A 25,862-nucleotide genomic window follows, 5' to 3' on the forward strand; every position below is an offset into this window, starting at 1 on the left:
TAAGCTCCACCCCCCGAAAATAAGTCCTCCCTGAAAATATTTAAATGCAAAGCTGAAAATCAGGTAACACATCAAGAGGAGGCCCATCTTGCTCCACATGCCCCAAAATAACCCACCACCACCCTGAAAATAAGGCCAAGCGCTTATTTCGGGGTTCAAAAAATATAAGACAGGGTCTTATTTTTGGGGAAACACGGTAATGCTAATGTTAATACAATAGTAATAATGTTTTATATATTGATTGTTCTTGTACATCACCAAGAGTCACTTGTATGTGAGATGGACGGCCATATACATATACATTTGACAAATAAATAAGAGTAGGTGACTTTCATTTTGAATATTGTACTAAGTGCCAAGACCAACTAATAGATGATTATTAGATTGTCCATCATTAGATTGTCCATCATTAGATTGTCCGTCATACGGTTATTGCTTGGAAGATTATTATACAAAAATTGCTACATTTGGTCATAGAAATTTGAGTCTAAATCCATCCATTTTTACCTTTGTGATTAGACTGAATTCCTTTTATATTCTCCCTTGATCTGGTTATACAAGGCAGCTGAGTTTGTTTTCATTCCTTTTATCTTTTTGTGTGTGCATTCCCATTCTGTCCGCTTTCTGTTAGCTAAACTGCCTTTATCATAATTTTAAATTAACTTCTCTAAAAAGCTGTTGCTGTGGTTGATTTTGGCATCTAGGATTAGGTCAGTAGCTCTAAATCTCATTTATGTACTTAACGCAAGCAAAGAAAGCTAAAATGCTATGGAGATACGTGATTTGCTCTGAGTTAAAATATCACCAAGCTATTCCCTTTCCTCCTGTTGCTTTCCAGCTAGTAGAAAGTATTTTGTTTCTTCTGAGAATTTAGGCAGCCCACATGAATAGTTAGCTTCCTGAGCAGTTCTTAGCCATCCCATTTCTTATTTTAAACATTCCTCATCTGCAATTTAATCATTAATGAGAGGGCTGACCTGGCATGTATTATCAAGCCATGTATAGACTAGGTCCAGAAAGGGGCATAGCCCTTTTGAAGATATGCCCAGGTGGGTTTTAAGCCTGGCATCAGCTGAGACCTTTGGGCAAGGAAAGAGATGCTGTGATTGCCATCTGAGATTTGCTTATGGCTTTTAGGGGCACCACACCACAGTTTGCTGGATGTTAAATAAGATGGGTTCTAGGAACAGTTGGGATTGTTTCAGTTGTACCATCCTCCCTGATGCATAGCAACTTTCCTGCCTGAAGTCCTTGACTCTATCTCTGGGTTTCCATACTGGAAAACATTTGTTCAATATTTAATCTCCTTTGGGGAAGGTGATTGAGAAGGTGTTTTTGTGACAGCTGTGGTGAAATAGATTATCTGCGTCCACTTTATGGAACATCCTCCCGTCTTATGAAGTGAGACTGGTTCCATCTCTGCCTGTTGATTTTGTAGAAGGACTCCAGAAGACTGATGAGATTGAAGTACCTCCATTATTAATGATATAGTACCTTGTTTTTCCGAAAATAAGACATCCCCTGAAAATAAGCCCAATTGGGCTTTTGAACACATGTGCTAAAATAAGCTCCACCCCCCGAAAATAAGTCCTCCCTGAAAATATTTAAATGCAAAGCTGAAAATCAGGTAACACATCAAGAGGAGGCCCATCTTGCTCCACATGCCCCAAAATAACCCACCACCACCCTGAAAATAAGGCCAAGCGCTTATTTCGGGGTTCAAAAAATATAAGACAGGGTCTTATTTTTGGGGAAACACGGTAATGCTAATGTTAATACAATAGTAATAATGTTTTATATATTGATTGTTCTTGTACATCACCAAGAGTCACTTGTATGTGAGATGGACGGCCATATACATATACATTTGACAAATAAATAAGAGTAGGTGACTTTCATTTTGAATATTGTACTAAGTGCCAAGACCAACTAATAGATGATTATTAGATTGTCCATCATTAGATTGTCCGTCATACGGTTATTGCTTGGAAGATTATTATACAAAAATTGCTACATTTGGTCATAGAAATTTGAGTCTAAATCCATCCATTTTTACCTTTGTGATTAGACTGAATTCCTTTTATATTCTCCCTTGATCTGGTTATACAAGGCAGCTGAGTTTGTTTTCATTCCTTTTATCTTTTTGTGTGTGCATTCCCATTCTGTCCGCTTTCTGTTAGCTAAACTGCCTTTATCATAATTTTAAATTAACTTCTCTAAAAAGCTGTTGCTGTGGTTGATTTTGGCATCTAGGATTAGGTCAGTAGCTCTAAATCTCATTTATGTACTTAACGCAAGCAAAGAATTGATGTCTTGGGAATTGTGGTTGCTGGATTTCTTACTATCAAGCCCTTACAAGATATTGAGATATAAAACAAAATGCTTCTATTTTCTTCTGAATCCCTCCGTATTTTTGCAGTTTTAAATAAATAAATATTTATGCTGGCATCCTTTTCATTCATAAAAATGGAAATTGTTCTCAGCGGCTGCAATGGGCAGGCTAGTATTCTTGTATGCACATACTTTTGATGTATTAGCTCATAAAATCTTAACATTTGGCTTGTGCAGCTGAGTTCATGACTGAATACAGAATGATAAGGAAGCATGAGCAATTTTGCAAGGTAAAAAGGCAGCAGGCTTCTAAAGGGCCCTTAAGCTAGTTCCTAACAGCCTAGAAATCAGCACACAGTTTGTAATCAGGCTTGTAGGTAAAGGAGCAATGTTCTACATAAATCTTTTGGGCATAATATGTAAATTGAAAAACTGGAGCTCTAAAGTACTTACTTGATTTTTGTAATATTTTCATGACCCTAGCCAGTCCAAATAATATACATCATTGCCTGATTTTTTTTTATTAGAATTAAACCAAAATAGTAGTTTTATCTGGCTGGAGGCTAAGAACCCTGGTGGCTTTGGCAGATGATTTACATCTAAAGTATTATTTCTCATTTCTGGTGAACTGATGCATTTTGATCCAGGGAATACTTGCATTTCCTGTGGATATTTAGTTTGCCTTCTTAAAAAAAGGTGAGTTATGGTGCTAACAGTCTAAAAGTATCACCCCAGGTTTCTTTGCTAAACTTACTTGAGACTCTTCAGGTATGTGTTAAAACTTTTCCTAACAAAAATCAGATTGTCTGATTGCCTTTTCCTCCTGTTTTAATACATACGGTGGCATAAAGATAGAGGTAACATAGACCTTGCAGCAAAATTAATTGTTTTAACGGCCTAAAGTAGAAATTAGTTCTGAACTGCAAGACATACATTGTAGTTCTGACTTTCTACATTAAGGCTACAAGGTTTAGTTTGTAACTTGTTCCTTGCTAGGCTGCCTTCTAGTTTTTAAAGCAGATTTATTCATAAAGTTCTTCCAACATTCAAAAAAGTAATCCATCAAGTAGACAGACACAAGCAATTTTCTCTCCAATTCTATCATGAGCCAGGTGAAATAGTTATATTTTCTGGACAGTCTTTATGATGAACATATGGCTCTTGAATATTCAAGTTCCTGACTGAGAAATAATAGGCCTTAATCCTTCATTAATCTTTAAAGAAATGCCTTCAAAACTGAAGAGCTGTCAGTCTGATAAAAATGTACATTAAAAGGAGGAGAATGGTTTCTGTTGCTTCTTTTTTTCACATTTTCCTCCACATTTTGTGGAGGATACCTCAGTCTTCTGGAAAAGGTTTTTGAAAGGTTGATGTGTAAAAAGTAGTCAACCAGTAAGACTTCTCTTACTCAGTGGAAAATTATGGGAATACTACCTTCATGAGTTATGTGATGGAATCATTGCATCCAACACATTATTATTATAGTCACATCCTCACATTGTCTGGAGTCATTTTTGTGGGAAGTGTAATTTCTATTGTTCAAAAGATAATTGTTGAATAAATTTTAAACAAATGTCTTAACAAAACATTAGCAAAATATTTCTCAAGACAAAGCTTTAAGCAGGAAAGAAAGATATGTTACCATATGGCAAAATGTGTCCCTCATTGTTGACCTTCAGTCGCAAATAATACACACACACACACACACACTCAGATATTAAAATCATGTGATAACTTGATGATTTCCTTGTAAATGCTTAGTAGATTGTATATTTCATTAGGAAGTAGATTTGATTGAGACTATGATAGTGTCACCTGTTTTAAGGTAACTGCACTGGAATTTAATATGTCTTTAAATTCTTTGTTTCTTTAACATTTGTACTAGTTTAATGTTCAAGATCAGACAAAATCAAGTTGGTTTAAAAACTAAATTCAATGTATCTGCCCATGTACTATATAAGAAATTGTACTGATCAGAATAGTTTCTATTTCTCTAAGTTCCTCAGCTTCAGTTGTGCTTTGGTTCAAGGGGCACTCTTTGTAAAAAATAATAATAATAGATATATTCTTGGTATCCTTTAGTACAAATCTAATATTTCCTGTCTTTAACAGCTGCATTATTTTTCCACATGCAGCTCATATGAATTTAAAAGGATTGGCATTGACAGATATTATTTTGGTTCACCTGTATATGAAGAGTATGGCCGATTTTGCAGTGATAAATTCAGTCTATATGACAGCATTTGATTTGTGTCCTCCAGCGAGGTAGGTTCATACTACTGCTGCCTTATATTTATGGTACACTGAAATATACTTCATTGCTACTAATACTTTATTTATGACTTTTCTTCAGACTTGGTTTCTCTGTGTTTGGATTGGGCTTCCTTTCCCCTCTTTGTATGTCTCTCTTCAAAGGCATGATCTTTTATTCTCTATTGTAGCAGCTGCATCAGGAGTGCATGTGGATCTCTGATTAAAAAAAAACAACACCTTTTGATACTGAACCTAATTTGTATTCTGTTATCCTAGATTGATCATATAGGTCTTTTAATGCAGTACCTTGCTTCATAATGAGTAGATGCTTTTCACCATTGAATTATGTCCCCCAAACCTACTTTATTGAAGTATAATTCTGAACTAATGATCAGTAGGCCAGCTAATAAGTGCGATCTAATAATAACGTGTTCTAAAAAATTTGAGCAAAATGGTCTATCATTCCCCTATGAATTACAGTTTATAGACTTATTTATTGCCCCATGGTGTTTTACAGCAGGGGTTTCCAACCTTAGTCTCTTTAAGACTTGTGGACTTCAACTCCCAGAGTTCTGTTTTACAGTACTCTCTGAACGATTTACAATGTCATCATATTGCCCCCAATAATCCGGGTCCCCATTTTATTGATCTTGGAAGGATGGAATGCTGAGTCAACCTCAAGCCCCATCAGGATCGAACTCCAGACTGTAGGCAGAGTTAGCCTGCAATACTGTATTGTTGTGTTCCTGCTTCTTCTCCATTCTAACTTGGCAAAAGTGCCATTATTTTTTGTCCTGTCAAATGCAGTAAGCAGGGTTAAGAGTAAAGCAGCTTAGAAGAGACTGACATGATAAGCATCAGCACAGAATTTGCTAAATTAATAAAGAAAGCATGTTCAATTACAGGAGAGGAGATAAGATGTGCAGATTGAAAATTAAGAGCAACATAGAAAGCTAATGCTCAGTGAAAGATTATAGTTCTAAATAATGACATTATCACTGGGACAGCTAAGTCCATCTTGGAAACCATCTTGTTCTCTGCCAAGATTGCTATCTCTGAAAGCACTTGAACTGCGAGATGGGTGGCATAAAAATTCAAATAAATAAATACTGTTTCTTGTGTCTCGCTAATTTTGTTAAAATTGAAAGGTTTCCTTTTTTAATTGACTATTCTTATAATCTGTCATTATCAGATAATTCCGCTATGGTAGGGACATTTCATTAACAAATTGAACAAACTCATTCATGTGTATCCTTCTTGATCTTCAGTAAACAAACAAACAAGGATGCATGCTAAACAAAGTGTTCTCTTAATGAATGGGAAGTGAAGTGCTTTCTTTTCAACATCAGCTTCTTTAACGTTATATCACTTTCTGTGAATAGGGAAAAACTGAATATTAAAAACGTTGTATGAGAAAAGCTCTTTCCCTGCAGTTTTTTTTTTTATTTGAATTTACATCCCGCCCTTCTCCGAAGACTCAGGGCGGCTTACACTGTGTTAAGCAATAGTCTTCATCCATTTGTATATTATATACAAAGTCAACTTTTATTGCCCCCAACAATCTGGGTCCTCATTTTACCTACCTTATAAAGGATGGAAAGCTGAGTCAACCTTGGGCCTGGTGGGACTTGAACTTGCAGTAATTGCAAGCAGCTGTGTTAATAACAGACTGCTTAATCTGTTGAGCCACCAGAGGCCCTGGTGTTATTTAATGCAGTGTTATTAACAAATAGCATTTACACACTTTTTACTTTTGATGAACAGCAAGTACCCTATACAGTGTTGTTTTTAAATGTATTATTTACTTTATGGAGTTATACCTCACAATTTTGTTTATGCAAATACATTTTCAACTTAGAAAACAGAATAGAAAACGTATTGAAAATAATGCCATTAAAGCAGCAAATAAATTAATTAAGATCACTGCAGTAATATGGGTATATTCCTTAGAATAAATTTCCTTCTACTTTTTCTAGAACGGTTTTAACACAATACTTTTATTGGGCTAATTCTGGATTTACAAATTGGCGTTCAAATCCCTGAAAATTCCAAAAATTCTCATCACGAAAGATGCATAAAAATTAGGGTACCGGGGTGTGTGTGTTAATATTTTAAGCTGTGTCTGTGGTAACTAACAGTCTTAGGGTGTGGGAGTTTTTTGTGGCTACTATGAGCTGGCTTTAGTTTATATCAGTGGTAGTCAACCTGGTCCCTACCGCCCACTAGTGGGCGTTCCAGCTTTCATGGTGGGCAGTAGGGGTTTTTTCCAATACTGAAGCACTTTCCTTTTTTTTAATTTAATTGACTTTTTTTAAAAAAATCATAGCATTATTTAAAAACATTTTCATTAGGTTTTCATAAAATTCCCTGTGACAATTTAAATTTCTGAAAATATACTATTTGTATCGTCTGTGCATAAGTTTAGTTCGTGTTACGTAAGTGAAACTAATAGTGCAACCGCAAACAAAAGAGCCTCATCCCAGAGTAGCTCGTGCATCTCCCCCACCACCACCCAGCTGTAACAGACAAGCAGAGCTGGTAGCCGGCGCCCCCCCCCAAAAAAACCCCCAATCCACGATGCGCGAGAGGCATGCGCAGATGACGATACACGGCGCATTACTGTGGAACCGGTGGGCGGTTAGAAAATTTTACTACTAACAGAGATACAAAAGTGGGTGGTAGGTATAAAAAGGCTGACTACCCCTGGTTTATATTTTTCATTCCTGCCAAGATCCTAGACTAATTTTTCCTCTCCACTTTTTATTCTTCTTCTTTTTATCTTGTGACTGAAGAGCTCATAAATTCAAATGTTGCACCCTATTTTGTAGAGCTAGAAAATAGTGCTATCTCCTTATGGGCGTTTTTTTTTCCCCCCTTCATGGCCAATATATGGTTTAAAAATACTTTTAGGCATACTGTTCTACTGAACTTGCCATCTTGAATTTTAAGAGGGAATTCAGCACAGCAGTGTTCTTATTCCTCTTAATTTAAAATCATCTTTAAATATATTTCATTCCTGCCTTTTTAATAAGCATTTTAATATATAAAGCTAATGAAATAAGGACTGTACAATTAAAATATTTTTAATGCTATATAAAATCTTTTTTTAAGAAGGAATCTCTTTGGGATGTTTTTTTCCAGATGAGGGCTTTATTACTTATTCCATTTAGTAAGATATATTTCTCTTTACTTAGTAATAGCTTTTCTAGTAATTGGATCTTTGTGAAACTCATTGCATTGTAGATTTCTTTGAGATAAATAGTGTATTTCTTATTAATAGCATGCCCCATACTTTACACAAAATCTATGTGTTTTCCTAATATACAATTGATTGAGAAAAAGCCAGAAAAATATGAATTTAAGTTTTACATCTCTATTTATAGAGCTTGAACCTATAGAAAGTATATACTACAATATAATATGCTGGACTGCACTTGAACTATGAAAGAACAATTGAGAAGGACTTTTTATGGATCCTCATTCTGGCCTTCCTAAAATTCTAGTAGTAATAATAATAACAACAGAATAATAGAGTTGGAAGGTACCTTGGAGGTCTTCTAGTCCAACCCCTTGTTCAAGGAGGTTGGACTAGAAGACCCTATACTATTTTAGACAAATTGTTGTCCAATCTCATCTTCAGTGTTTGAGCACCCACAACTTCTGGAACCAAGTCATTCCACTGATTAATTGTTCTCACTGTCAGAAAATTTCTCTTTAGTTCTCGGTTGCTTCTCTCCTTGATTAGTTTCTATCCATTGCTTCTTGTCCTGCCTTCAGGTGCTTTGGAAAATAGATTAACCCCCTTTTCTTTGTGGCAGCCCCTCAAATATTGGAATACTGCTACCATATCACCCCTAGTCCTTCTTTTTCACTGTTTTCTTCTTTTACTATTTCTCCTATATTATAAAAGAAGCGAGACAGGGAAAACATTCCGTTGGTGGAGTTTAGCAAGGCCTTTTCTAGCTATGAAATAAAGGTGTATAAAAAAGCATTGCACATTTAAAAGGATTCTGGAAATAATAATGAGAAACAGTAAGTTCATAATCAACAAATAAGGTCCAGAGTTAACATGGACCAATATTCCTAGCTGGATATTTTATAGGCATATTTTACCAAATTCCATATTGTTTTCTGCTCTTTGTGCTCCCTGAAAAATGCTCTAGTGAATTAGAGGACACTCAGGAATATCAGGGAAGGCTGAGGGCTGCAGAGGAAGACGAAATTAGCAGATAATTGATGATCTTCACCCAGTAAGAACCTTCCTCAACAAATGGAAGAATCAATCTAGATTTAATCTTTTGTGATTTTTTTGCTACACAAAAGTACTTGAGTGTGAAATGAAGTTAATGGTTGAGTCAGTCAGGGTTGGGCAATATTTGATAACTTCCAAGGCTACCATCCTTATCTGTGATCTGTGCTGTCTCCTAGCTCTGCTTCTTATTGTCCCTGCCTGTTAATTTGTTTTCTCTTAAAATATTAATAGTACCAAAAGCAAAGCAAGGATACAAAGTTCTCCATTGCCTGTTCTTTCTCTCAGTGATAGCAGAAATTACTCTGAAGAGAAACTGGGGAAGTAGCAAGGACCAAGTGAGATTCTTGACTGGGATTTCAAGAATTCTTGTTCATTCTCATCCTCCATCTCTGCCCTGTTGGTATAAATCTTAGGGATATTAAGAGTACATCAACCAGAACTCAGGGACAGTTTAATGTCATTCAAATGCTGCCTGTACATTTGTTGTTGTTTTTTTGTTATTTCAGGGTTTGTGTTGAAGCTCCATTGACAGAAGACCTGCTATTTCAGATGGACTGCCTTGCCCAAAAGGATGATAAGATGATTGCTGATGCATCTTGTTCCCAGAAGCAGGTGATGCATGTACAGAGTATTTCTCATTGGGCTCCTGCCAATATTGGTCCTTACAGTCAGTGTATACAGGTAAGACATCTTCATCTATGCAATATATATATATTATTCCTTATTCCTCCTAATATTTACTTATATATATGTTTATATACTATATAATCTTTTTTGTATAATACTTATATATATTGTTGTGACAAAATAAATAAATAAAATAAAAAATAAAATATTTTCCCATTCAGGAAGTTTCTTGAATGTGCATATTGTAATATTATGCCATCCATTTTAAACATCAGTTAATATTGGCTCTTTACATTACTTTCCTTTGAAGACAATCTAATAGCTTAAAGTAGAGCGAGATGAAAGGAGAAATTTGATAATGTTTGATGTTATCAAATTCATTATTATGAATTTGATTATATTACAGTAGCAATATAACTTGTTTTAATATTCAACAAAAAACAATATATAAATGCTCAAGTTTATAAAGAAATTGGGAAAGCAAGAAAAAGATATCGTAGTACAGAGTAATTATGAAATGTAATGCCTGTTTTGTGAATGTAACAATCTCTGTGAAAATAATTATTCTAGTTTTTTTAATTTGCATTCTTAGAAATTATTCCCATAGTAGGGCTAAATTGGGTTGTTCCCTCAATTTTTCTTTCTTTTAAATTCTATTTTTTATTTTAAAATTCATAATTCTTATATGCTGTTTTTAACACACTGAAGTCTTTATGGCACTTCTATATGGCACTTATAAAGTAAATAATTTGTGCCTTAGGTTGTATTCTAGGCTAAGAAAGTAACAATTATCATTATCAGATATATTCATTATATTAAGTGGGAACAGATAAATAGTCCTGGAGAAAAAGAAAGTTCGTGTGGAAGGTGGTATTATTTGTTAGCTATCGCCCCCAAAAACTATTTGCTATACCAGAATAAATAATATGAATATTTGCCAGTTTAAGATTAAGCACTCTGTCATAAATACTGTGAATATTGTCAGTAAGTTTCATATATCTTGAACTCGCAATAAATTCATTTCTATTTTTTCTATGTTGGTGGTTTTTTTTCACTTTATTTCTGAATATTGCCAAAAATGATTTTTTTTTATTTTTTGGAGGTGGAAAAGCAAAGTTGTTTTGGCTGGAATAAAATGAAGTTGACTTCAAATTGTATATGGAGCATGGACAGTTTTTAAAGGCAACCAAGCAGAAAATACCTTTCTTTAGCAGGCATTGTACTTGAATATTATTCTTACATCAAAATTGAATTCTGACACTAAAATAGCAGGGAGAATTCATAAATGCTACAATTTAAAATGTACAAAAAATTGCTTTCTACTCCCAAAGGAAACAGTATATGAATCTAATTCATATACTGTAGAATGAAAGATGCTCTCTTGTCAAACCACAGGTGCATTCATCCCAGAGTTTTATTGAATATCATACAACACATTGTGTAAGACAAGAAAAATTGGGGGGGGGGGTTTAGAATAATGTTCCATATTACTTGTTGAAACACTTTGTTTGCACATACCTTTCTTTCCACAGACAATGTGTATATCCTTATATCACTCAGTATAACTTAAGCAAGTCTGTAATCCATTGATAGTTTAAAATATAGCCATGGCTATAATTATAATCTAGATCAACATCTAAAAATTTAATCGTTTTTGATATGAAGTTTAGGAAGAATATTTCTGAAAAAATCTTTATTATTATACGTTTAATAGAAATTTGCCTTCAATAAAATTTCAGCCTCTCAGCAGAACATTAATGTCTGTTGTTCCTTCTCTAGATTTTGAGGCAGTGAAATTAATCTCTTTCATATGTAGTTTTTCTCCTGTAAATAATAAGTTGAAGTTACTTATTCAGGATAAAAAAAATTGTTAAAAAATAGTCCCGATAGTTCCTTTGCCATTTGTGCTTCTTTTTTATACAAGTATGCAGACAGGAGAGAAGATGTTAAAACAGTTGCTAAAATTCTGTTGCATAAGGATGAAATCTGGACACTAAATTCACTTAGTACTTTGCTGGAATGAAACAAGCAATCCCTACCAACAATTCAATTTGATACCACGTTTCTCTCTCAGCTGCTAGAAATAGGTTCTGTGGTTCATGCTTCATAATTTACCAGACCATAACCAAACCTGAGTGTGGCAAGGTGCTCTTTCAAATGTTGGCAATAGGTATAGGGATTTTGGGGCAGGGTGATGGAAAGGAGCCTAATTATGGGATTTTCATTTAATTCCTTTGTACTGATGGTTACTGGGTCATTTAAGGGCCCATTCACATTAATTGGGAATTACTGCTTACACAAGCAGAACATGTAAACTGCATTTTGCAAATTTTCACCACTTACGTACTAGTGCTAATATATTTAAATTTGAATGAGATTTTTAGTTAACTCCATGCAGAATGCTTACCTCCAATACTATCTTATATCCATTTGCAATCATTCTGCCTAACTTGCTGAAGCCAAAAAACTAACAAGAAGCCACAAGGTTTAATTTCGTGTGTACGCTATTTACAGGTTAATTAGGACATTTAGCTTCTTTCTTAATACCACAAAATTAATCCCATAAAAATTAGCAATCTCGGAGGAGTCAGTTGTCAACTTGTGACAGAATCCCTTTGCCATAATCTATTAAAATGCTGCTTTTATCTTGTCTTGCCTGTGTCATATTTTATGGATTTTTTCATAAACACTGCCTATACTTCATAAATGTCTCAATTTTCTAGTCTATTAACATTACTTCAAAAGCAATTGATAAAAGAGTAGGGCATGCATGAAATAATACACCAATAATGTGAAGTGCTGGAGGCAAGAACAGTGGGTAGTATCTGCACAGCTTGTGATCTGAAACAATGAAAGGATGTTTTATCTACTACAATAAAGAAACAAATGATATTCTTGATAGTGGGAGAAAAAGATTACAAGTAATTGGGCTTATGAAAAATTGGCTACTTGGGAAACAGCATATTTTAGAATAAGAGAAAGCAAACATCACTGTGTATATGTGTAATGTTTTTAACCTGTTTCCTCTGGTGTGGAAGAATTGTAGTAATTTTCATACCCAGATGTATTTTTATACATACCCAGATTTTCATTCAAGTACATATGACAGACTATCACCTGTAAACATCTCTAGATGAGCAGAAAAACTATTTCTGTCCACATGTAAATATATGGCTAACTATATTTAAAACATTGTTTTGGTCTTGGCTATGAATCTACCGTGTTTCTCCAAAAATAAGACTCTGTCTTATATTTTTTTGAACCCCGAAATAAGCACTTGGCCTTATTTTCAGGGAGGTCTTATTATTTTGGGGCACATGGAGCAAGATGGGGCTCTTCTTACCATCTTACCTGATTTCCAGCTCAGTGTTCAAATATTTTTGGGGGGGCTTATTTTCAGGGGAAAGCTTATTATTTTGGGAGGCGTGGAGAAAGATGGGGCTCCTCTTGCCATCTTACCTGATTTCCAGCTCTGCGTTCAAATATTTTCGAGGAGGGTTTATTTTTGGGGGGAGGCTTATTTTAGCGCATGCGCTTAAAAGCCCATTTGGGGTTATTATCAGGGAATGTCTTATTTTCATGGTATTACAGTTTTTGCCTGAGATCTATTTGGTGGAGAAAAGTTAGGTAACATAAGATACAAGAAGATTTCATGCAATACATGCAATTTTATATGTTTCATGCCTGGTAAAAGTTTGTGCTTGCTTCTCTTTCATAATTTATGGGTAGAAATGTTTTTTTCCCTTGTTTATATATAATTTTATTTAAAAATTAAATATGAAGGAAAAAACTAATACCAATTCATATAAAGAAAAAAATTAAATGCTAAAAGTACAAGAAAGAAAAATAATAATAGAAAAATAGAAAAGGTACAAAGATGTGGCTTCTGATCTTTTTTATAGCAGTTCTAAGCACAAATTCACCTCTTACTGTATGGTTATAACATGACTCTTTTTCTGTCTATCCTATCTAATCATAAAAACTACAAATCATACTTTTTTTAACCATAAGGGGTTACCAGTTAGTAATTAATGTAGATATTAATAAAGGGAAAGTTTGGGCAATGAAATATCTGCAAGAAAACAACCAAGCTCAGAAAACACCAAGGAGCCCTAATACACTGTATTATCTCTAATCAAAGAAGTGAATTTGGTCATCTTAGTAAGTTCCATCATCTCGCCAACCATTCCTCCATCATGAGTAATGCCCAATCTTTCCTTCATTGTATATACAATAATATTGCTGCAGTTATCATATACAAAAACTAAGTTCCATGACTTTTACCCAACTGCTTCTCAATCCCAAAACCTCTGGTCTCAATTGTATATTAATCTTTAAAATCCTCTCAATCAGAGTATGTATATAAATACAAAATGTTCTAAATTATTTTTTTTTTGCAATAGCAAGTCTGTTTTTGCAAAGTTGTGTTTATGAAATGCCTGCCAAGTAAACCAAGTTTTGAATAAAGGTTAATGTCTGAAAAGCTGAGATTTACAGGAGCATATAATGTGAAAACTGACTTGAAGGAGGGCCAAAAGAATTATAACATACAATTATATAATAAATCTGTACTTACTATATAACAAAAGAATTTGTGTGATAGAATTCTATCAAGACAATACGATGGTCATAGCAAACACTCTTTTCCAACAACCTAAGAGACGACTCTACACATGGACATCACCAGATGGTCAACACAGAAATCAGACTGACTATGTGCTCCGCAGCCAAAGATGGAGAAGCTCTATACAAGTAAAAACATATACAAGCTCTATACAAGTAAAAACAAGACCAGGAGCTAACTGTGGCTCAGATCATGAGCTTTTTCTTGCAAAATTTAGGCTTAAACTAAAGAAAGTAGGGAAAAGCACCAGGCCACTCAGGTATGAACTAAATCATATCCCTGATGAATATACAGTAGAGGTGACAAATAGATTTAAAGAATTAGATCTGCTAGACAGGGTGCCTGATGAACTATGGAGGTTCGCAACATCGTACAAGAGGTAGCAACTAAAACCATTCCAAAGAAAAAGAAATGCAAGAAAGCAAAATGGCTGTCTGAGGAAGCTCTGCAAATAGCTGAGGAAAGAAGGGAAGCAAAAGGCAAGGGAGAAAGAGAAAGATACACCCAGTTGAATGCAGAATTCCAGAGAACAGCTAGAAGAGATAAGAATGCATTCTTAAATGAACAGTGCAAAGAAATAGAAGAAAACAATAGCATAGGGAGGACCAGAGATGTATTCAAGAAAATTGGAGATATGAAGGGAACATTTCATGCAAAGATGAGCATGATAAAGGACCAAAATGTCAGGGACCTAACAGAGGCAGAAGAGATTAAGAAGAGGTGGCAAAATTACACAGAAGAACTATACAAGAATGAGCTTAACATCCCTGATAACCATGATGGGGTGGTCACTAACCTTGAGCCAGACATCCTAGAATGTGAAGTCAAATGGGCCTTAGGAAATCTGAGCAACAACAAAGCTAGTGGAGGAGACAGCATTCCAGCTGAGCTATTCAAAATCTTAAAAGATGATGCAGTAAAAGTGCTACACCCAATTTGCCAGCAAATTTGGAAAACTCAACAATGGCCACAGGATTGGAAAAGGTCAGTTTACATTCCAATTCCAAAGAAAGGCAATGCCAAAGAATATTCAAACTATTGCACCATTGCACTCATTTCACATGCTAGTAAGGTTATGCTTAAAATCCTACAAGCTAGGCTCCAGCAGTATGTGGATCGAGAACTACCAGAAGTACAGGCAGGATTTCGTAGAGGCAGAGGAATTAGAGATCAAATTGCCAACATACGCTGGATCATGGAGAAAGCTAGGGAGTTCCAGAAAAACATCTACTTCTGCTTCATTGACTATGCTAAAGCCTTTGATTGTGTGGATCACAACAAATTGTGGCAAGTTCTTAAAGAGATGGGAGTACCAGACCATCTTATTTGTCTCTTGAGAAACCTGTATGCGGGTCAAGAAGCCACAGTGAGAACTGGACACGGAACCACTGATTGGTTCAAAATTGGGAAAGGAGTCCGGCAAGGCTGTATACTATCACCCTGCCTATTTAACTTATATGCAGAACACATCATGAGAAAGGCGGGGCTAGATGAATCAAAAATTGGAATTAAGATTGCCGGAAGAAATATCAACAACCTCAGATATGCAGATGATACCACTCTAATGGCAGAAAGCGAAGAGGAACTAAAGAGTCTCTTGATGCGGGTGAAGGAGGAGAGTGCAAAAGTTGGCTTGAAACTCAACATTAAGAAAACTAAAATCATGGCATCCGGCCCTCTCAATTCCTGGCAGATAGATGGTGAAGAAATGGAGGTAGTGACAGATTTTATTTTCCTGGGCTCCAAGATCCCCAGATGGGGACTGCAGCCAAGAAATTAAAAGACGCTTGCTCCTGGGGAGGAAAGCTACAGCAAATCTAGACAGCGTACTAAAAAGCAGAGACATCACCCTGCCAACAAAAGTGCGTATAGTCAAGGCTATGGTTTTCCCAGTTGCAATGTATGGCTGTGAAGGTTGGACCATAAGAAAGACTGAGCGCCAAAGAATTGAGGCCTTTGAACTCTAGTGCTGGAGAAGACTCCTGCGAGTCCCTTGGACTGCAAGGCGAACAAACAAGTCAGTTCTAGAGGAGATCAACCCTGACTACTCTTTTAGAAGGCCAGATCCTGAAGATGAAACTGAAATACTTTGGCCACCTAATGAGAAAGAAGGACTAACTAGTGCTGGGAAAGATTGAGGGCAAAAGAAGAAGGGGACGACAGAGAACGAGGTGGCTCGATGGAGTCACTGAAGTAGTAGGCATGAGTTTAAATGGACTCCAGAGGATGGTAGAGGACAGGAAGGCCTGGAGGAATGTTATCCACGGGGTCGCGATGGGTCGGACACGACTTCGCAACTAACAACATCAACAACATTCTCCTTAGTCTTTACAGCTGGGTCTTATGTAATGTGTATAATTTCAGCCTGATCATTAGTGCTTCGTTGTTGTTTTTTCAAAGATCTATATCTATATCCTTCAAATTTTAGGGTTCTATAATCTTCCAGAAATTGAAATGGATGTCCAACATTAGGACCATTATTTAAAAGGCACAACAAAGAATGTTCTTCCTGCGTCAATTCAGAAAGTTGAGACCCAGGAGCTATTGATACAATTTTGCAGAAGAATTATTGTGCTTCTATAACTGTCTGGTTTGGTACAGCAACCAAGCAGACAGGTATACATTCCAATGGATAGTTAGGACTGCAGAAAGAACTATTGCAGCCATCCTGGCTTCCATGAAAGACCTGTATATTGCATAGATCAGAAGAAGGGCTGAGAAAATATCTTCAGAGATCTCACATCCTGGACATAAACTGTTTCAATTTGTCCCCTCAGGACGTCACTATAGGGCATTTGCATGCCAAAACAACTAGAAACAGGGACAGTTTGCTGCCATCACTCTGCTGAACAACTAATTCTTCCAGTACTGTCTAATGTCTATCTACATTTACCCAAGTTTCGCGGCTGTAGAATTATTATTATTATCCTTATCTTCTTTACTACCCTTTACTACCCTTGTTGATATTATTATGATGATTATTACTCTGTTGCTTTGCATGTATACTGAGAGCTTCTGTAACAGAGACAAATTCTTGGTGTGACTATATATAACCACACAAAATATTCTATTCTATTCTATTCTATTCTATTCTATTCTATTCTATTCTATTCTATTCTATTCTATTCTATTCTATTCTATTCTATTCTATTCTATTCCACAACACAACACAACACAACACATATCCTGCTTCTTCAAAGTTCAAACTAACAAATATATTTTTTCTTACTTTTTCTTCATTCTCAAATGCTACAGAGCAGCTCTCTCTAATCTTTCCAGCTTGGCGGACCGACGGGAGAGAGGGGATGGTTCAGTGTGAGTGGCAAGCACACATGTAAGCTTGCATAAATGGAGCTTCGCATGTGAGCACCTGCTGCTCGCACAAATGGAGCTGCGCAAGCACTCACTACTTGCGCAAATGGAGCTGCGTGCACACGTTCACCTGCCTCTTCCGTAGACCAATTCTGAATGGCCCACAGCCTGATAGTGGGCCACAGCCTGGGGGTTGGGGACCTCTGTTACAGAGGATACTATTTTGAAAAAAATTACTTATGCAATACTCATTTGTTATTAAAGAAAACTCATTTTTCTGAGAAAATATAATTACAAAGTAAGATGCCTCATTAAGACAACTATTTTTAAAATAAGGTTCACATTTACTCAAATAGGAGGCTTTCTATGAATTGTAACTGCCATCTAGATATTCAAGGATATTTGAGCCCAAGACTTTTAATTATATTTATTGCCATATCTGTATGGCAGTGTATCATTAAAGCATGAATTAATAAATGAGAAAGTTTTATTTTAAGCCTGACTTTCTTGAGGCAGAATACATTTTAGAAACTATGTGGTTACAAGAGTAAATAATTGTACCTATGTCATTATTACAATGAATAATATTGCTTATGTTTTCTGGGCATATTTTATATCAAACAGAAATAGCACATGATTTGAGGTAGTTATATATAATAAAAGTTGCAAGTTCAGTGCAAATACAGCAAGGAGAGATTTGGATAATGAAGCTGCATTTTAACATGCAGAGTATCAAACTGAGAAGTGTCTTGATTCACATTAGAATAGAATAGAATAGAATAGAATAGAATAGAATAGAATAGAATAGAATAGAATAGAATAGAATAGAATAGAATAGAATAGAATAGAATTTATTGGCCAAGTGTGATTGGACACACAAGGAATTTGTCTTGGTGCATATGTTCCCAGTGTACATAAAAGAAAAAATATCTTCATCAAGGTACAACATTTACAACACAAATGATGGTCATAGGGTACATTTAAAAGTAACAAATTCCCCAAATATGAGAACAAGTAAAATTTGCCTAAAAATAAGATCTGTGATCTTTTTGCTAGGAATTGGATGGCATATATATTTAATTGGTTTTATTATTATTAAGTTTGGTTGCATAGTCAAGCAGATGTTTCAACTGGATTTGGCATTGTTATTATTACAGATAGTCCTCGACTTACAACAGCTTATTTAGTGACCGTTCAAAGTTACGATGACACTCAAAAAAGTGACCTATGACTGTTTTTCACATGACCGTTTCAGCCTTCCCATGGTCACCTGATTAAAATTCAGGTGCTTGGTAATTGACTCACATTTATGACCATTGCAGTGTCCCGGAGTCATATGATCTCCTTTTGCGATCTTTTGACAAGCAAAGTCAATGGGAAAGCCAGATTCATTTAACAACTTTGTTATTAATTTAACAATGGCAGTGATTCACTTAACAACTATGGAAAGAAAGGTCGTAAAATGGCACAAAATTCACTTAATAAATGTCTCACTTAGCAACAAACATTTTGGACTCAATTGTGATCATAAGTCGAGGACTACCTGTATATACAAAACAATGTGACAACACCAGCTGACAATTCTTTAGCTAGTGCTCATTTTCATATGCATCAAGTTCTTCCCAAGAGCCTAGAATATCATATTGTATGGATCTAGGCATGCAGCCTTTTCCAATTGACAGATGGAAATTTTGTGAATGTGTGCATTTTCAAAGTGTGGTCCAAGATTTTTTGGGCATAGCACCCATGGTGCTAGTGGTGTAAATAATCACTCAGACACCATGGCCAGTTTATGCCATAACTTTTCGATTTCAATTTTCATTCATTCATTCATTTACATTCATTCATCTATCACATTTCTGTATTGCCCATATCTCAAAGAGAGACTCTTGGCAGGATAATAAAATGTTAAAATATAAAACAGTATATAAAGATAAAGGTTCCTCTTGCACATATGTGCTAGTCGTTCCCAACTCTAGGGAGCAGTGCTCATTTCCGTTTCAAAGCCAAAGCCGGTATGACTAATTGCCAAAGGCACACGGAACACTGTTACCTTCTCACCAAAGGTGGTCCTTATTTTTTATTTTCATTTTTTACATGCTTTCAAACTGCTAGGTTGGCAGAAGCTGGGACAAGTAACAGAAGCTCATGCTGTTACGCGGCACTAGGGATTCAAGCTGCTGAACTGCCAACCTTTCAATCGACAAGCTCAGCATCTTAGCCACTGAGCCACCGTGTTCCTAAAACAGTATATACAAAAGTTTAAAAAAATAAGAGAAGGGAAGAGGTTAAAATTAGTTACACTGATGATTTTCTCCAATTGTTTGTCATTTACTCCATCTTCTGATATTGCCACGTTGATTATCCACACTTGTCTCTTTTCAACAACAGTTAAATCTGGTGTATTATGAGCCAAGACTTGTATTCAGAAATTCCACAATATTTTAACTTGATCATCATCATTACTATTACTATTACTATTAGTAGTAGTAGTAGTAGTAGTAGTAGTAGTAGTAGTAGAGTTTTCTTAAGCAGAAAACCAGATGAGTAATCATGGTCTACTCCTGCACAAATTGTTAAGCGCTTCTTTCTATTTTCCTCTCCTACATAAATTCCATTCTGTTAGTTCTGGGAACAATTTAAAATTATTGGCCTATATTAATGGGCCACATATGGTCCCACCTTTTTGTTTCATTACAAATCTATAGATTATTCCAATGTTAGAGTAGGATCTTACTTTCCCCAAACGAACTAGAAATCAGCCTTTGTTTATAGTTTAACATTTTCTTTGATCTCCTAATTATAGTCTCTATCAGTGTTTTTCAACCTTGGCAATTTTAAAATGTGTGGACTTCAACTAACGTAATTCCACAGCCAACATATTGGCTGGTGAATTCTGGGAGTTGAGGTCTACACATTTTAAAGTTGTCAGGGGTGAGAAGCCCTGGTGTATGTGAATTTACTCTAGGATATCCTATTTGTATCATAAGAGAATTTTATATAATGCAAACTTGTTCTTCAGTGAAGTGAATATGAAAATTGTAACAGGCAATACTTAATTTTTTTTATGGTTTTTATGGATTGGATTGATCTTTTTAAATAAGATGGGTCTTTTTAAGATGTCGGCCTTCATTCATTATGCACAGTGGCCTATCCAAGAGATGGATTTTTACATCACTTACCTCCAACTCCAAACAGTTTCATGTGACAGTTTGATTTGGTCCATAAGGTGATAATCAAAAAACTTCCCCAAGTGCATATTTTTTAAAAAAATGAGAAAGGGGAAAAAATTATGGGGTTGGATTGGGGGGGGGGGAGTTGGAACTGAAGAAGGCAGGGCATTGTGACAAAAATCCAGAGGGGAACAAATTCATCACAGCAGAAACAGCCTTTCCTGTCAGTCATAACTAAGTATTGCCTCTAGAAAGGTCACTCCAGGCATCGCTAAGTAATAAAAGTGATAGGCGTGGATCCACATCATCTGACCGGGTGTATGAAAAAAGAAAGAATAAGAACAGAATGAAATATCAAGCAGTAGTCTTGTCTTCTCTCTCTGTGTGTCTCTGTTTCTGTCTCTGTCTCTGTCTCTCTCTCTCTCTCTCTCTCTCTCTCTCCTCTCTCTCTCTCTCTGTCTCTCTCTGTCTGTCTCTTTGTCTACTTTGAAAATTTTTTGAATGCATCCTGCTATTGAGTGGCCATTTCAATAAACCAAGTTCATATGGCACTTATAGTTCTTCATCCCTACTTCCTGCCTTACAATGTATTTTTAGCAATTAAGATTTGGCATAAGCTAAGTAAGAAAGCATAAGTGAGACACAATAACTGGATAGTTAGTTATTCATATTTGTAACTGTATACCCTTAAATTGTTTAGAGCAATGGGGTTGCTAATACAATTTTAACCAGAAATGTTTCAGTTGCATTTAATTATCCAGTGCAATATACTTTTCATAATACATATTTTAAAAACTGGGGGACCCCACAGTATTTTCATATACTTTATCAAATACATTTCCCAAATGCAAATATCTCTACAATTTTTTTTTATTTCAATGTGGATTGTCTTAAGTAAGAATGTAAAATACTACTAAGGAAGGAATCAAACCTTTAAAAGACTACTTTTTTCTCCTTCCTGCCTTTAACCCTGAGAAGCAGGAAATATGTGGCCACTGACCAACAGTGTTCTCCCATGTTTGTGTCGCATCACATGGAATTTACACACAAGGATAATGTTTCGTGTGCTGATTTCCTATATTTGCCTTTGTGCTTAGCCACTGGTTCTGGGTTCTTACTTTAATTTTACTCATACGTTAGTGGTAGGGAGTTATTTATTATTTCAGCTATTTATAAATGGAATGAACACTACATAAACAAATAGAAAACAGCAGGGTAAGTGGTGTGACCTTCTAGAGATAAACGGTATGGCATGCATAAAAACCCACTGCATTAGACAAGTGTGTGTGGGGGTGGGGAACAGCGAAGGAAGTGGATAATTATTTGAAGCAGTGCATTTACTGTTGTTGGAATGAGACAGACTAACAGTGGCAGCAGTCATTTTGCTGAATCAAAGTCCATGTTAGTCACATTATACACTGCCACAAAAAGGTTGTTAAGGCTGGTATTAGCATGTACCACTGAGGACATTGGAAGGACTCGATCTGTCACACTAAATCGCCTTCTTGCCCTCAACCATTGAAGTCTCCAGCTCCTCTGACATGTTCTTTCATTAATGGCCTGGCCTTGACAACTGATCCTAATTGCCTCTGAACCACACTTCATGTATTATTGGTGTCTGCCTGCCCTGGTTCATGTCAACAAGCTGCAGCATTTGCAGAGGGTACCCGATTCTTTTCTAAAAGGGTGTTCAGTTAGTCGTTTACCTTTGAGGCTTTGAGCCTCACCAGGAACAAAATAAAAAAGCTAAATATCTTTCTGTCTCTTCTTACTAATACTCTAGTGTGAATGGCTGCTCTGTATTTATTAGGCATGTGTAAAGATGCGGTAACACATGAAAACAACTATGTGAGGTTTTCTTTCAAGACCGCCATGTAACTGCTAAAAAAAAAGTTGCTCATCTTTGATCTGGTGTTTTATGTGAAAAAAAAGAAAATAAATGCTCACTTAGGGGGGAACATGTATGTTTTATCTTTCAAAAACATCTGTTGTGTTATGATTTGAAACAGCAGTTGCAGAGAAAATAAAACTGTAGCACTAAGAGCAGATTTGAGCATCAGTTACACTGGCTAGTAGATAAAAATGTTTCTTCAGGACAAAAAACCTGAGGGCGTCTATATTTTAGCATTTATAAGTATCTGGCATCCATAGATTCATAGAAAGTAGAAATATTTTGAAATAATATAGTTAATTAAAAAGATGAAATAATGTTGCAAAATCCATTTTTTATAACTTTCAGCCTATTTCAGCCAGTAAAAAAAAAAAATCTTTAAAACAAAAAAGGGTTTTGCCTCCAAAGGAACATTTTTAATCATCAAATCTGCCTTCTTTTACAGTATAGCTAAGTGGAATATATGCAAGCTTTCAATCAAATATTACATTATTTCAGTCTTCAAATCCCAGAGTTGTCTTCCTTCTTATCTCAGATGATTTCAAAGAATGCAAGTCATGATACTCCTGATGATAAATATCATTTGAAAAAAAATATAGTAGAGTTCTTTTGTGCAAATTTTTTTTAGTGTAATCTGGACAAGAACAATCCAAAAACTAGCTCTAACCAATAATGCCATAATCATAGTTCCGGCTGAAAATAGTTTCGTATTTAAGTTTTAACATTATAAGTAAATAATGTCACAGAATAAAGTATGCTCGTCTCTAAAATGTTGGTTTTTGAACATAAAATTAGAATATCAAATCTGACCCATTTCTTTTGTGCAGTAACAGTGCCACCTTCTGATTCGTGGAGGTATTATCCCAAAATTATCTTTTGCAGAAACTTTTGAGAAAAAAAAGTTGACTTTCTTTTGAGTCTGTGGCAAAATACCCAAAACCCAAAAGGCCTGGAAGCCAGAATCCTATCACTAATACGATTTCTTCAAAAGCTACAGTAAGATATGTTTTCACGGCATGGAGATCCGCAAACCCATCTTACAACCTTAGGAGAAATCAGCAGGCAGCATTTGTATTAGTTTACAATTAATTCCGAACTCTCATTTTTTAATTTTTAAATAAATGTTAATTGTATTTTAAAAAACTACATCCACATAGATTCCCAATTAATGTCGTTGAACAGGAAAGTCTGTAATAGGAAATACAGCATGGTAGTTGTAAGCAAAGGTACCACAGCTGTGATAAGATTGTGTGTGTGTGTGTGGGAAGGGGGGGGGATTGTGAACATTCTTTCAACATCATTCAATCAGACAACATGCCCTTCAGCAGAACAGCAAACCCTCCCTATTCTCTTGCATTAGGAAGATTAGCATGAAGCGCATTGGAAGGACTCGATCTGTCACACTAAATCGCCTTCTTGCCCTCAACCATTGAAGTCTCCAGCTCCTCTGACATGTTCTTTCATTAATGGCCTGGCCTTGACAACTGATCCTAATTGCCTCTGAACCACACTTCATGTATTATTGGTGTCTGCCTGCCCTGGTTCATGTCAACAAGCTGCAGCATTTGCAGAGGGTACCCGATTCTTTTCTAAAAGGGTGTTCAGTTAGTCGTTTACCTTTGAGGCTTTGAGCCTCACCAGGAACAAAATAAAAAAGCTAAATATCTTTCTGTCTCTTCTTACTAATACTCTAGTGTGAATGGCTGCTCTGTATTTATTAGGCATGTGTAAAGATGCGGTAACACATGAAAACAACTATGTGAGGTTTTCTTTCAAGACCGCCATGTAACTGCTAAAAAAAAAGTTGCTCATCTTTGATCTGGTGTTTTATGTGAAAAAAAAGAAAATAAATGCTCACTTAGGGGGGAACATGTATGTTTTATCTTTCAAAAACATCTGTTGTGTTATGATTTGAAACAGCAGTTGCAGAGAAAATAAAACTGTAGCACTAAGAGCAGATTTGAGCATCAGTTACACTGGCTAGTAGATGAAAATGTTTCTTCAGGACAAAAAACCTGAGGGCGTCTATATTTTAGCATTTATAAGTATCTGGCATCCATAGATTCATAGAAAGTAGAAATATTTTGAAATAATATAGTTAATTAAAAAGATGAAATAATGTTGCAAAATCCATTTTTTATAACTTTCAGCCTATTTCAGCCAGTAAAAAAAAAATCTTTAAAACAAAAAAGGGTTTTGCCTCCAAAGGAACATTTTTAATCATCAAATCTGCCTTCTTTTACAGTATAGCTAAGTGGAATATATGCAAGCTTTCAATCAAATATTACATTATTTCAGTCTTCAAATCCCAGAGTTGTCTTCCTTCTTATCTCAGATGATTTCAAAGAATGCAAGTCATGATACTCCTGATGATAAATATCATTTGAAAAAAAATATAGTAGAGTTCTTTTGTGCAAATTTTTTTTAGTGTAATCTGGACAAGAACAATCCAAAAACTAGCTCTAACCAATAATGCCATAATCATAGTTCCGTCTGAAAATAGTTTCGTATTTAAGTTTTAACATTATAAGTAAATAATGTCACAGAATAAAGTATGCTCGTCTCTAAAATGTTGGTTTTTGAACATAAAATTAGAATATCAAATCTGACCCATTTCTTTTGTGCAGTAACAGTGCCACCTTCTGATTCGTGGAGGTATTATCCCAAAATTATCTTTTGCAGAAACTTTTGAGAAAAAAAAGTTGACTTTCTTTTGAGTCTGTGGCAAAATACCCAAAACCCAAAAGGCCTGGAAGCCAGAATCCTATCACTAATACGATTTCTTCAAAAGCTACAGTAAGATATGTTTTCACGGCATGGAGATCTGCAAACCCATCTTACAACCTTAGGAGAAATCAGCAGGCAGCATTTGTATTAGTTTACAATTAATTCCGAACTCTCATTTTTTAATTTTTAAATAACTGTTAATTGTATTTTAAAAAACTACATCCACATAGATTCCCAATTAATGTCGTTGAACAGGAAGTCTGTAATAGGAAATACAGCATGGTAGTTGTAAGCAAAGGTACCACAGCTGTGATAAGATTGTGTGTGTGTGTGTGTGGGAAGGGGGGGGGGGATTGTGAACATTCTTTCAACATCATTCAATCAGACAACATGCCCTTCAGCAGAACAGCAAACCCTCCCTATTCTCTTGCATTAGGAAGATTAGCATGAAGCGCATAATGCAGGATGATGGAATTGGTCATAATTTGCATTGTCCTGGAAAGATTCAGTTTGATAGAGCATCTCAGAACACGTCATGTCCCACGGGCAGGTCATGGAGCAAGCTTGGCAGAAATAATTTTGTGATATGTGCATCAGTTGTAAATGCCTTGTAACCATTTTTTTTCCCTTTCTCTCTTTTTCTCTCTATCTCACACACACTGTCTCTCTCTC

At 35.6% G+C, this 25,862-nt stretch overlaps 1 protein-coding gene across 6 annotated transcripts in view; it reads left to right on the forward strand.

Moving 5' to 3' along the window:
• Nucleotides 1–25,862, forward strand: part of DPH6 (diphthamine biosynthesis 6) — a 278,777-nt gene that overhangs the window by 121,482 nt on the left and 131,433 nt on the right. For 3 of the 6 annotated variants that reach the window (XR_009152601.1, XM_058162167.1, XM_058162168.1), the window contains exons 11-12: nucleotides 4,467–4,596; nucleotides 9,343–9,517. Coding sequence is in view for 4 of the 6 variants with exons in the window: in XM_058162167.1 (XP_058018150.1) it covers nucleotides 4,467–4,596; nucleotides 9,343–9,517 (305 nt within the window). In the remaining 2 variants the exon portion in view is untranslated. Of the gene's footprint in view, nucleotides 1–4,466; nucleotides 4,597–9,342; nucleotides 9,518–25,862 lie in introns of those variants that run through there. The other 3 variants (XM_058162169.1, XR_009152602.1, XM_058162171.1) reach the window with 3 other exon arrangements.

Source organism: Ahaetulla prasina, chromosome 1 (genome assembly GCF_028640845.1).
Source record: "Ahaetulla prasina isolate Xishuangbanna chromosome 1, ASM2864084v1, whole genome shotgun sequence".
Taxonomy (NCBI): domain Eukaryota; kingdom Metazoa; phylum Chordata; class Lepidosauria; order Squamata; family Colubridae; genus Ahaetulla; species Ahaetulla prasina.